Source organism: Pithys albifrons, chromosome 15, assembly GCF_047495875.1.
Source record: "Pithys albifrons albifrons isolate INPA30051 chromosome 15, PitAlb_v1, whole genome shotgun sequence".
Lineage (NCBI taxonomy): Eukaryota > Metazoa > Chordata > Aves > Passeriformes > Thamnophilidae > Pithys > Pithys albifrons.
This window is the reverse complement of record NC_092472.1, coordinates 5796580-5810260: the sequence shown is the minus strand read 5'-3', so window position 1 is coordinate 5810260 and position 13681 is coordinate 5796580. Positions and strand designations below refer to the sequence as shown.

General features: G+C 40.3%; 1 protein-coding gene across 11 annotated transcripts in view; it reads left to right on the top strand.

The window, feature by feature from the left end:
- The window catches only part of TENM2 (teneurin transmembrane protein 2), a 585930-nt gene that overhangs the window by 466846 nt on the left and 105403 nt on the right, over positions 1–13681 (top strand). For all 11 annotated transcript variants that reach the window (XM_071570619.1, XM_071570615.1, XM_071570614.1 and 8 more), the window contains 2 exons: positions 7680–7875; positions 10604–10705. In XM_071570619.1, coding sequence (XP_071426720.1) covers positions 7680–7875; positions 10604–10705 — 298 coding nt within the window. The remainder of the gene's footprint in view (positions 1–7679; positions 7876–10603; positions 10706–13681) is intronic.

Below are 13681 nucleotides of genomic sequence, written 5' to 3'. Positions count from 1 at the left end.
AGTTGTACACCACATTTTTCTGGTGACCTGTAATACTGAGCTAAGGGCTGTAGGTGAGGTCACTGTGAAGTTACTGAGACCAAACTTAAGTATATTTTTCTTCTAGCCTGTGGAGTGGGTGTTTTAATTTCTTTACTATGAGAAACTATAGCAATATTTTCTGTTACAGAAAGAATTTTTTTATTATATTGAAAATTCATTAATGTGAATGGAAAGATTCCCACTTACTGAAATTAAAACTATAATGAGAAATAGTATATTTGCAGTTAGACACACTAAAAGAGGCTCCATTCTTTAGAGTGGAAGGGAAGCAGAAATAGCAGCCACCTTTTGGAAAGGACTCCTTCCTTCATCTACATCCTTGCTGCTACAAATCAATTCTTCATTCAGAAACTCCAGCTAAAATTAAATGCCTTATTTAGTATATGATTTCCAAAAAGCAAATGTAGAACTCCATGATCCCTTTTGGGAAAGGCTCATTTAACATTTCCGGGTACCTCGCCCTGATTTACAAAGAACTGCTTCTGATTCTTTTATAATTTGGCAAAGCAAACTGAGGTTGTATAGATGGTTAAAATGCAGGATCTCAGCTAAAAGCCCAGAGGCTTTGGCATCATTTCACTGCTACATGTTGCCATGTAGGGGAAGTAACGCTGCAAGGAGATACCAGCCCTGGGTGATCTGTGCCCATGTGCGTGTCCAAACTCACGGCACAAACAGTGAGCCAGTTCATTTTCTGGGGAAAATGAACATTATCTGACTTTTGGATCTGCTTCCCAAAGTCTGGCAAATTTATGGAACTCTTCTGCACTGCCTCTCGTTCCTTGGTGTTTATTCTTTGCTGTAGTCGGAATTGAGGACCAAAATCCTTGATCAGAGTTGGGAGCAAAGGAGTGAGGAGGTCTACATGGGTTTCTGACCTCTGCTTCTAAGAAGCTGCGAGGAAGGAGCTTTGACTATTCAAAATCCATCAGCTTACTATATTATGCTGTTTTAAAATGTTCCCTGTGTTGCTGAATGGATCTCTCTGCCTGGTAAGGAATCAGGATCAGCAGCCCACAAACCAAGGAGGGGAGGGCATGTGGTCACTTTTCCATATCACTAGACATGCTTACAGCATCCCAAATTCTGATTAAAAGGCTAAATAAATTGTGGAGATTGCAGAGGGCCGTTGACTGGTTTTTAAGCCATTTCCAGACATCCATGCAACACAAAAAATATCCACAGAAAAGATATTCCAGGGTGGGAGCTTTTCTTTAAAATGTTTTGGCTGTGATGCTTCAATCTCTTGTCTTGAGGGTGAAATTATGTCTGTGGATCTTCAGCTGTTGCAATGAAGTAATGGCATAATTCACTGAGCATGTCTCATTTAATTCAGAATTTTGGTGCTCACTTCCCCTATTTGATCATGGAAAAAGTGGCCATTTACTTGAGGAAAACAAACAAAAGTATAAATCATGAGGTGAAAATTACTTAGGGCAACCAAAGCTCTGAAGCAATCATCAAGGTTTGCTATAAATACAGGTTAATTATAATTTTTTTACAGAGACATGGTGGAGTTATGCCTGTGTCTTTTACAAGAAATCCAGTGGGAAGTAACGGGTAGTAATAAATACTTTTTTTAATTCAAGGTGAACTTTATATTGCAGTATGATCAGATGTATTTGTACTAGGTTTCATTATGATCTCATCTGAGAAGGCCATGATCAAGCAAAGTTTTGGTGGGGTTTTTTTCACTCCACCTCACATTGATAGGATATAAATTTCATGACCTTTCTGTTAAATTAAATAATGAGAAATACCAACTGTGTTTCCTTCTGAGCTGGATTTCTCCTCAGAGAACCTTCTTTCCAGTCTTTAGATAAAGCAGTTTCAAACCCTTTCTATAAGTGGTGTTGCTGAAATCCACTAATATAATCTACTGTATAAACTACCCTACCTCTGGTCTAAATCTGCAGTACCAACCAGTATAAACTTTCCCACATTCATGCAGGGTCCTGGTGCTTGTTAACAGCAGAAGATTCCTTGGCATTTTTGCCCAGCAATCAAAATTCAGTCAAGCTGCTACCAAGTGATATAATTTTAGAAAAAGAAAAGCAAGCTGTTACAGACCTGAGTTAGTGAAAAGGAGCCTTGTTCTGACAGAAGGGAGCAGAGTGCTTTTGTATTAATGAAAATAGTCTGAAGTTGACACCAGACGATATTTTAAAAACGAAATTTAAAATCCTTGTTTCTGTAGGTTGGGGACATGAGCTCTAAAGCAGTGAACAGCTACACTTGACAGTTCATCACTGATCAGTGCTGATATGTCAAGCCAAGGAAAATCCTTTGTGGGAGCAAGTCAATAATCAGCAAATTAGGTACATGATTAACCTGAGACAACAAGATGCAGTTCCTGTCTGAGAGCCCTGCTGAGATTTAACCTTCTCAGTCTTTCTGTTTAGCAAATATTCCAAGTGCCTGGTTTAGTCAGTCAAAGTGATGGAGCTGTAAACTTGTCTGGATGCAGCTTCATGTGCCATGTGCACAGGGAGTGGAGCTCTAGAGGAGCAGTGAAAATGCAGTTTTGAGTGGAAAGCAGCCTGCAAACAGTGCTTTTGAGCAAAATCCACCCAGCCTGTGTAGTACCATGTAGAAATAACAAAATGCACATTGCAGGCTTGAATCATGGAATCGATTGGGTTGGAAAAGAGCTCCCACATCGTCAAGTCCAACCCTTGGGCCAACTCCAGTCCCTTTACCAGATCATGGCACTCAATGCCACGGCCAATCTCAGTTTAAAAACCTCCAGGGATGGGGAATCCACCCCCTCTCTGGGCAGCCCATTCCAATGTCTGAGCACTCTCTCTGCAAAGAATTTTTTTCTGATCTCCAGCTTCAATTTCCCCTGGCAAAACTTGAGCCCATCGTGCCCCCTTGTCCTATTGCTGAGTGCCTGGGAGAAGAGACCAACCCCCACCTGGCCAGAACTTCCCTTCAGGGAGTTCCAGACAGTGCTGAGGTCACCTCTGAGCCTCCTCTTCTCCAGGCTAAACACCCCCAGCTCCCTCAGCCTCTCCCCACAGCACTTGTGCTCCAGTCCCTTCTCCAGCCTCGTTGCTCTTCTCTGGCCCCGCTCCAGCCCCTCAATCTCATTCCTGAACTGAGGGGCCCAGAACTGAACACAATGCTCATTAGGAATTTAGTAGAAGAGAGTGGTATAAATAGAATTGACAGTGTAGAGAAAATGAACTGTAAATGTTGAGTAATGCATGAAGCGACTGCAGAGATTACAGCAATTAGGATATTGCTGCATGTTGGTAGAACGTTCCAAATGATGCATGAAATAAGGTAACCTTACAGGAACATCTCTGCAGTGTCTGGAGAAGGGAGTGCATGGAGCTCTGTTGTTTCCATGTCAGCAGAGTGTGTTACACCTACAAATTTTTAGTATCAAAATGAAAACTGTTTTCATTCAGGAGAGGAAGTGGCTCTATTTGAAACAAGTTGAAGAGCTGGGGAGCTTCAGTGTTACTTTGGTTTTCAGCCAGTGCTCAAACACCTTTAGTTAGATTGTGAGTGCTGGGCTGCACTGCCCTGCTCAGCTTGTGTCACATCCAAGCATGGAAACAAACTGGCTGGCTGTCCTTGAGGGTATCAGATGTTTCATGGCTGTGTTTTAATTAATAATTACCAACTGGATTTTATGAAGAACTAATTTTAAAGCACTTTGCAAACAAGTTTCCCTGACATATGTTTTCTTGGCTGCTGAGACCCTGCAGGGCTTTGGCATAAAGGCAAATAATAGCCACAATTCCAAATGTGTTCCCCTGCTCCATCTGAATATCCATCCATTATTAAGGCAAGAGCTCTAAGAAATCTTCCCTTTCAGTTCCTAATTTCAAACAGATATTTTGTGGGGGCATGAAAATAGTTTCAAACCTAAAAAAACCCTTGAAGATTGTGCAGGCTCTCTGCATTTCCAGCCTTGACCTCTGAGAACTCTGTGCAGCACAGCATTTACAACTGGTTCACTGTGTCTGTGGAACTGGGCTCACTGGATCTGTGCTGGATGGATGGCCCTGGGCAGTGGAGTCACCACTGTGTGTGTAAAGTTCCAAGACTCTTTTGCTGACTCCCCACGGTTACTGGAAAAAGAAAGTCCTTATTAGCCTATGAATAAAATGCAGCAGAGGACGGAAAGCACTGAATGGAGAAATTATAAAAACAAATTGCCCAGAAAGAACTTAGTATGAGATTTTAGGTTTGTAAATAAAAGTAAGCAGTAGGGTTTCGATATGCTGGGTAGTAAAAATAAACAAACTCCCTGAGAGTGTGAATTTGGAATTTGTTTAGCCATGTAGGTTGGCAAGTCACTTGCTTATATGGAGCTTTAATCATAGTAAGTACTCCCTGCTGCAAAATTGAGCTCTGATGATGTAGCCATTTGGGATTTCTGCTGCATGTTGTTCCTGAGCAGTTTTTGCCATTTTTATGTGACTTTGGGTATGAAGCTGAGAAATATAAAGGATCATAAAAAAGAGGGAAAAAAGTCAAAAGTCAGTGAAACTTCCGAATTGCTTCAGAGATTCAGTTTGGTTTGATACATCCATTCCCTAATTCATGTGATTTAGCAGTCTCTTCCTTAGCAGTTGTGTGTTTGTGTTAGATTAAGAATTCCACAGTTGCTGCTTAATGATCATGAAACTACTTGCCTTCTTTTCCTAGCTGGGCCTTCTAATCTATTCATATATGCCAATAAGTAGCTTTAAAGCAAGAGTGATATCTTCAGCAGAACATTATATAAAAGTAATTAATCTCTCAAGTGTGGTAAATTAGAAAACCAACAGGGCCAGGAGAAGCAAAATGATGATTCAGCCAACCATGTGAAGAAATCTTATCAGGTTATGAATTCACAGTGCCATCTTGGTGACCCTCCAGTCAGGGATTTTCAGTTTTGGGGTATGTATATACCCAGTCCTTCCTGACACATTATGAATAGTACACCCAGGGAACCACCACCAGATACATTATCTTCTTTTTTTTTCTTTTTTTTTTTTCCCCTGAGTCCTGAGGAATCCAAAGAGGGATAAAAATGTGGTTTTCTATTCTGTGTCAGTTTGCACCAGTACTTCGCCATTCAGACGGTTATTAAGGTTTAGTCATTTTGCTTTTGCCTGAGCATTAAATTACTTCTCACAGCTTGATTAGAGAGGGGCAATATCGGTCTTCACTGTGCCAAAGTTAGACTTGTAGCCTTACCACGAGTCGTGCCAAGGGACCTGCTCTCACTGGGTCACGCCCCATCATCGTGAAAAGAGATTCTGCAGCTCAAACTACTTCAAGCAGTTTCAGGCTGAATACTCTTCCCCTTCGATCTGGCCAACTGCTGAGCCTTCTGCACTCTATGAGGTGGAATCAGCATCAAACAGAGGGGAGGCAGAGGAACCTGCCAGCACAAGCAGAGACGAACAGCGTGTTGCCAGTGAGAAATGTCAGCTTTTATTGCTGCTTCCTTAGTTGACCCTTTGTGAACGATTGTTCTGAAGAGCACAATTTCTTTTTCCCAAGATGTTGCCCGAGTAATAACATTTCCCAAGGAGGTGATGAGTCTGTCCTTAACCTCTGGCTGTTAGACGGTGGGTTTTAGAAATATTTCCAAATGTCATTGGTTTAAGAGATAGAGATATGTGTGTTTGGTACCTTGGATCCTCTGAAAGTTACTGATGTGCCAGAATTCTCTAAATCTCTGGCATGCTTTGGCTTAAATGTACTCATTTACCTGACTTACCTTCCCCTATAGAAATCTTGTGTGAAAAAAGGTGGATGACAATATTAACTGTCTGGTGATGCTTTTTGTTCCCCTTGTCTTATATTTTCCCTTGTTTAAAGGCGTAGGAAGCAGTGGATGATGCACTCACTTTCAGCATTAGTAGATTTGGGCTCCAATTCCTCCCTGCCATGCATTCCCCTTGTGGCTGTGTAGTGGTGTCAGCTCCACATGTTTACCAGGAAGTCTTCCATGTGTTTCCCTTTGTTGTAAGGCCAAGAGTGTCAGGGCTGTTTTGCTGGTATATAACTTAGACATTTCCAGCTATCAAGGTGAGCTTTCTAGACCCCAGTTCCAGACAGGTGCAAGGCACAGCACTGAAGTGTTCAACCCGTTCAGCTCTCTGTCTCTTCCACTAGAAGAGATAATCTTCATTGTTTTATGCATATTGTGTGTTATTTGCTGGTACTCACTGTTAATGAGTGGAATTCAGTGTACAAGACTGTGGATGTTTATCCTGTTTAGGATGCAGAATTACAGCTTTCTGTTTAAACAGAAAGCAAGGGAAGGTGGAGGTTTTCCCAGAGCTGTTGCAAGCACAGTCTGTGTTAGAGATAACGGAGGGAAATGTAATGAAGCTACTGGCAAGCAAGCACATACTATTACTGTATTTTATTGAACACATACATCTTTCTTTAGACATGTCTATCTATCCCTATCTACTCCTACACAGATAAATGTGTCTAAAACAAGATGTGTTTTCATAGGGGACTTGTTATACAACTATCAAAAGATTAGATGTATTGTTTTTGTTGTTTCTTAAGGGCTTCCCTTAGATAGGGACTATGAGAGCCACTCAGCTGAGCATTAGCATCAGCTTGAGAGCTCCAGAATCACAGACAATAAAGACAGAAAAAAAGCCTATTAGGACAGCTAGTCCAGCTGCTTTGTTATTCAGAGTTATTCCCTGTTGTAGACTAACCAATATTTCTTCCAGTCCTGTTTAATTGTGGCATCTCCACTGGGAGGCTATTTACTGAGCTTAATAGATGGGAAGCTTATCTGACATTCATCTTAAATTCTTTTTCTTTCTTTTTTTAGTTTCATGCCATTAATGGTGCCATCCCTCTTATACTCTAAATAATCACTTGCTCTGTTTGATCCCTTTTCCAAAGATTAATGTAATGCTCTACTGTACTTGGAAACCATCCAACCAGAAATTCTCAGTTTCCCTTAATATAAGTTTAATTCCTTCAGCCTCTTGATTTGTGTTATTCCTTTCCATGCTCCCTCTGGTTACTGTGTCAAACTTGCCCCTGACTGTTCCACAAACAACCTCAGGTAAGCAGCTTCTACTCTGTGATGTAAAACTTGTGCAGTGTGTTTTATTCAGATGCTGAGTTCCCTAACGTTAGACAAACACATTTCCTGTTTGTGCCATTCCTGTTCCACATTCTGGGGGCTTCCATTCACTGGTATGTCTGGAGCTACATCTCAGATGTCTGTTCCTGTTTCAGCAAGAGTTTATTGTAGGTGATTACTTAGGAAAGGGAAAGGGCATGTGTCTCCAAGGTTGAACATTTCCAGCTTTGAAAGCTTTGCAGGAACCTAAAAATAATGGGTCAAACCACAGATTTCAAATTCTTTCTCAAAAATCATGCTGTCAAGCAATACCACTGGTACATTTTTTGGTCACCTGTACAGAGGAAAGATGCACAATTCACAGAACCTCTGTGTGTTCCATGGTCAGCTAATAAATGTTACTTTCACACTGACATATCTCCCTACCTCCATATCTCGTTATAACAAGGTAGAGGAGAAAACACTGTGTCAGACTTTGAGCTGAAGTATCATGCTGTATTCAGGTCTCTTTGTTTGGGGTTTTGTTTGTGTTCTTTTTTTTTTTCTTTTTCTTTTTTTCCCCCTGCAGTATGATTTCATGGAACGCTTGGACGGGAAAGAGAAATGGAGCGTGGTGGAGTCGCCCCGGGAACGTCGGAGCATCCAGACCCTTGTGCAGAACGAGGCTGTGTTTGTGCAGTACCTGGATGTGGGTTTGTGGCACCTGGCATTTTACAATGATGGCAAGGACAAAGAAGTGGTCTCTTTCAGCACAGTCATTTTGGGTAGGTATTTCCACCAGCTGAGCATTTTTCCTTTCTGTTTATACCTTCCATACTTAAAAGTTGTAATACTTCTTAGCAATCTTCAATATCTGGCCTGTTTGTTGTGCTTTTCTTTTCCCAACACTGCTCCTGACAAAGAGTCTGAAAAGGGGTGTTGATTTTAATTTGATGATTTCCCTCTTAAGATTTTAGCATTCCCATACATCTTGAGTTTGGTTTTGGAAAACGAGGCTCAGATAAGTTCAGTCTGGTTTGAAGCATTCCCCAGTTAATATTCTTCTCACTTACCTGTCATTTTTATACTTCTTATTTGCTTTTCTCCAAAGAAGCTTCTTTACACCCAGGTGGAATAGAATCCAACAGGAGAGCTGTTTAATCTTGGTAGAAAGACAGCTCAAGAAACTGATACCTGCAAATGAGGTTATTGTTTGCAGCCACCCTAGAGATTAATTGAGTCAGTTAATTAGCTGTGTGCTGTTTTACAGTTTACTACTCACCAAAGAGTGTGTCATCTCCTCACTATGGTGGAATCAAGAGCCAAAGAACATCTTCCCTGCAGTTTCCCTAGAAGAATAGGGTTACATTTAGTTGAAAATCAAACTACATCTAGATTCTCCATGCTCTGTTAGATTTGTTGAACTGTGAAGCACTTAATGAACTTTGCTGACTGTCTTGTCACAAGATATCTTCTTTATCTTCTGCCCGGGCTGGTGAAGGGTTAAATGACACTGTGTTATATAAATCTGTAATTCCTGGGAGTTTAGGGAAAGAGAAACTGCAAAAAATACAAATCAGTTTTTAAACTTCAAACTAAATAGTCAGAGATATTTTCCAACTTTGTCACATTAATAATATGAAGCTTAATTTTTTTCCTTTTGCCCTAATATAAAATTCATTATTTTTGGCTTAACTCCTAAAATATGTAGGTGGATAGTCAATGCTGTGTCATTAAGTATAAACATGTCTTTCTGTTAACCTTAATCAAGATGAATAAAATACTGTTTTTCATGGCTTATATGTGGTTTTGTAAGAGTTACTAGGTGCTATATATGTTGAGATATATATATATATATATTTGCATATTTGTCCATAGAAGGCTTTTTCTGCTTCACCAAAAACAACAAGAAAATATTCGCTTTTATGTTGTTATGCCCCTGTTGTGCTTAGAAAACCTTAGAATATTATAAGGTGCCCTTAAAAGAGTTTCCTGGTCTAGGCTACAGCTTTCAAGAGCATCAAAGGTCTAATAGTCAGGCAGACTGCTTGATAGTGCAATGATAGTAATTGGAATGAAATCTAGAGAAAAGTATAGTGTTTTATCGGGTTCAGAGGTGGTTCTCCACACACCAGTATCAGACACTTCATAATCAAAGGATGTGAGGCAGCTGAATGTCTCTCTGGTGTGGAAGGGGAGAAAGAATAACAGATACTATGTTAACTCCCAAACAATTCTAAACTTACCATGATTTTGAATACATGGAAAAATGCTTTTGTGTGCCATGAAGCAAAATGATGAATAAATCTCTAAGCAAGCTTCTTCATGGGACAATTTGATATCTTTGAGCATTACATTTCAATTTTTCTCCTCATTGTTTACATGAATCATTTCACGAGGCCAAGCTAATAAAATCTCTTCAAGAATTTGCTTTAGAGTTTTTGTATTTTGTGTCCTGCCACTGCGAAATCAGATTTAAAGTTGTACTTGAATCCTTTTCTTCTTTGCAGTTTAATTTGACAAAAAATACTCTGTATGGTTCTGCTAGTCCCAAATCCAAGTTTTCTTTTCTGTCTTGTACTGCTGCTGTAGGTTTGGTGTGTGGGACTGACAGTCATTTAACTTGGAACCACAGGTCCAACAGCAACAGAGAGTATTAGTGAAAGTAACAACCACCCAATTAGGTTTTTGCTCTAAAAATTCACTGTTGAAAATAATGTTCCACTGAAACCCAACAGCATTCAAATTAAAATTATTTTATGAATTAATTTCAAAATTGGAATTTTTTCTAGGTTGTTATGCAGAATAGTGTATGTATTATCCAAATAATAACAGAAATAATGGGAAATTAATGTTTTGGTGCAGCTGAAATGTTATCAGGCTGTTAAGCCTATTCTTCCCATGTTATTGAAGTCATCAACACTCAAACTCCAGTGTTAAACTTTGTCCTCTGTTTTTACAGAACTTCAACCTCTTGCACCTTTTTCATTCATTTTTTTTGGTATCAAGAATATTTGCCAGAAGAAAGGAACTCCTTTTTGTCATGTTCAGCAGATATTTTTTTTCAGCCTAATTAGTGAGGCTTTAAATGTCTGAAGAAGGAAAAGAAGCCACAGTCCTTGGGATAATCATTTCCCATGGTGGAGTGGTGGTGCAAAAACAGTCTCATTGCAAAATGGAAAGTGTTGATTTTCCTGATGAATGTTATGTTTGCTACATAATATAAATTCAAACATAGCTCTAAAGGTCTTAAGACATTTATCTGTTGGAACAGAGGACTTGAGCACAATCAGAAGACTCCAAGTTCTATTTGTGCCCAGAGACTTTGCATGTGACTTCAGTATATCACTAGAACTCTGCACTTAGACTGCCACAACACTTGGTACATTCTGCTTCACCCAAACCTTGTGCTGTTCATATTATTAGGGGTCATTCCTCTAAGTACTGAGGACAAAATAAACAGATCTAAAGCATAATTCAGTGGTCTAAGTGCCTGTGTTGCTTGTATTTCAGACTCGGTGCAAGACTGCCCACGACATTGCCATGGGAATGGCGAGTGTGTGTCAGGGGTCTGCCACTGTTTCCCAGGATTTCATGGAGCAGATTGTGCTAAAGGTATCATTTCCTCTGTATTTACAAATAACCACAGTGTGTGTTTGTGATGTGAGGCTCTGCAGTGCCTGCTAGCTAGCATGGGGCCAGGATAGATTCAAATAGATCAATTGGCTTTTTCCTTCTCCTTAGATCTCAAGTTAAATAGGATCAAGAAGAAGCATTTCTACATTGCCTGTGAGCTTGCATAGCTACAGCCTTTGTGGCAGATGTAGCTGGCAGAAATGGCAGAAAATAAATTTATTTTCTGTAAAAGTCGAGGAGTTATTAATGATTTCTGATAGTCATTAACTGGTCTGCAGCAAAAGACTGATTCTCTTCATTGATAACTTGTAGTATATAGTCTGGCTTGCCTAAGCTTTACTAATAGTACAAAGAATCTTTCTTGCATATGCAGTTACTCTTTGACCAAAGGAACTTCACCTCTTGTAGGAAAACAAGTAGGAGATGATGAAAATCTTAAAATAAACCTTTTCTTAAAGTTCAGTTGTAAATTTTAACAACTAAAACTGGGAAATAGATTGCTGTCAAGGATTAAACAAAATATTAATGGCATCTATGGATTGTCAGTTTGTGTTTATTAAGTATTTCTGAGAGTTTGGGATAGCTGTCATAGGGAAAAGATTCCTAAAGGAGGGCCTCCTTAGTTAAACAGCCAGTATCAGATATGTTGTCTAAATTCAGTGGCTTGTTTGTGTTCCCTGATGTTCCTGAGGACACTCATAACATTTTACAATGTGCTTCTTTCTTAGTTTGTGTGAGATTTAGGCACACTACCAGTGTTAGAGTTCAAAGAGGGAATTCCTGGTGTTTGAAAGCTTTTTGAGATAAATTGAAGGGCCTTAGAAATTTACTCATCTCTTCTTAGACTCCTGATCCAGTCCTGAGGACAGGTATTTGTGCCCCAGCTCTCTCCCTGCTGTAGCAGGGGGGCATCCAGCATACTCGTGCCTGTCTGAAATACTCCTTGAGCAACTGTTATAGCTGTTCTGGAGGGAGTAATTTCCATTTAGAGTCTCCATATTTGACTCTTGAAGGTGCCCCAGTATTAAAAAAAATTAAAAAAGAAAAAGAAAAATAGAGACCCCAAGGGCCTTGGAAAGGCACTGCTGTTATTTCAGTGCTCACTCTGCTCACTTTAAAGAAGGCTTCAAATACAGCGTGCATGTTGTTTGATTACCTGAGAAATTAAGCCAGCTGGCAAATACAGAGAGGAGATATCTGTATCCCACCCAGTAAATGGTGTGCTACTGAGTGCTCTAAACACAGGCTGACAGCTGTGAGCAGTCCTGTGGTGTCACCCTGTGAGTGTGTGCATGCAGTGAGTGCTCCACTGCCACCCTTCACACATCCACAGCCATTCTCTCAGCCCATTTGCATTCTGAGTTGTGCAGCAATCCTGCATTGTGTACTCAACCTCTGTGTAACACCCTGTGCTGTGTTAATGCTGGAAAATACTTTGTTCAGGCTGTGACAGATAAAATAGCTTTTTTCTGGGGTGCTTGTCAAGCTGTATCTGTCAGGCTTCCCCTGCCCCTCAGTGCATTCCCTCTGCTTCCCGCTTTGTCCTTTCTGTCTTGTGTCTTTCCCCTCAAAAGCAGAAATGGTTTCTTGGAAGCTTCTTTCAACTATTCTACTGTTTTCTTGTCAGACATCATGGTATTTCTAAAGAACAAAGAAGCTTGGAAAGCTACCTGAAGTGGCACCAGGGGTGTGCTGACAGCCCTGGTGTTCCTGTGCAGGCACAGAACTGCACAGCGTCCCCCTGTGAGCCCTGCCCAGCGCTGGGGCTGAGCTGGGGGCAAGGGCTCTGTGGCCTCACCCCTTGCTCAGGCACTGTCATGCCCCCTCTCTTGGCCACATATTTTTCTGCTTGCCTGACTGCTGATTATACGTGAGAGCAGTTTCAGAAGACAGAAATCAAAATTGGGATTGTGTACATGGTAAAATGAGATAGAGAATTGCATCTGTCCCATCATGTTACATGTATGGACACATGTTTATTTCACATTTACAATAATACAATTTATATTTAAGCTGTCACAAGTATGGAAGTATAATGATTTTCTTTCCATCTGATTTGGTTTTGTTATTATTATTTCCCTAGCAACACATCTTTCAATGTCCCATTTCTCCACTGTAAAACAATTTGAGGCAAGACTCAAACAGAGAAATATGGAGAAAATGTGAAGAAGCTCCTCAGATCTTTTAGAACTTGGTCCATGCAGTAGCACAGCAGTCTGAGAGCTTCACTTTGGGTGAAAGCCAAATAGATAGGAATCATGATCCCTTAGAGAGTCAATCCCCTGTAACAGGGCTCATCTTGAGGCCTCCAGAGACAATGAATCATTGGAGGAGTCATTGCAAACCATGTGCAGGCAGTGTGAGGGCAAGTCATTGCAGGCAGTGTGCAGGTGCTGCTCCATCCGTGTTGTTCTAAAAGATGAAAAGGAAAGCTGTGAGAGACAGCACAGATATGACTGAAGATCCATTAGTTCCAAGAAAATCCCATGAAAACTACTGGAAAGAGATGAACTTTTGGCCCAACCCACAGTCTGTAATACACTTTCATACCCTGATTTAAGTGGAACAAACTTCACCCTCTCAAACACTCCTACCAAGTACTGTGGAGGGAGTGTTATTTCTCACTGTCATCTGTGGAAATATCTTGTTCTCAGGTATCCAATATCAACAAAGTTACTCCATCCTTGCTTAGGGAAAATTCCTATTGAAATCATTTGGAGTTTAACCTAGTTAAGGTTAAAGAATTTCATCTAATACACAGAAAAGGTAATCATACATTCTGATCTCATGTGGATAAGATATGGCACACAAAGAGAAAGAAAATCTGATAATCAAAAGATAATTCAGTGTGTGGAGATGTGTCCTGATAAAGAAAGTGTCTACAGTTAAAGCCAGTGGAAGATTTGCCCTGAATTGAACCGCACTGTGAGTACTCTCCTGTTAACAGTTATTTGT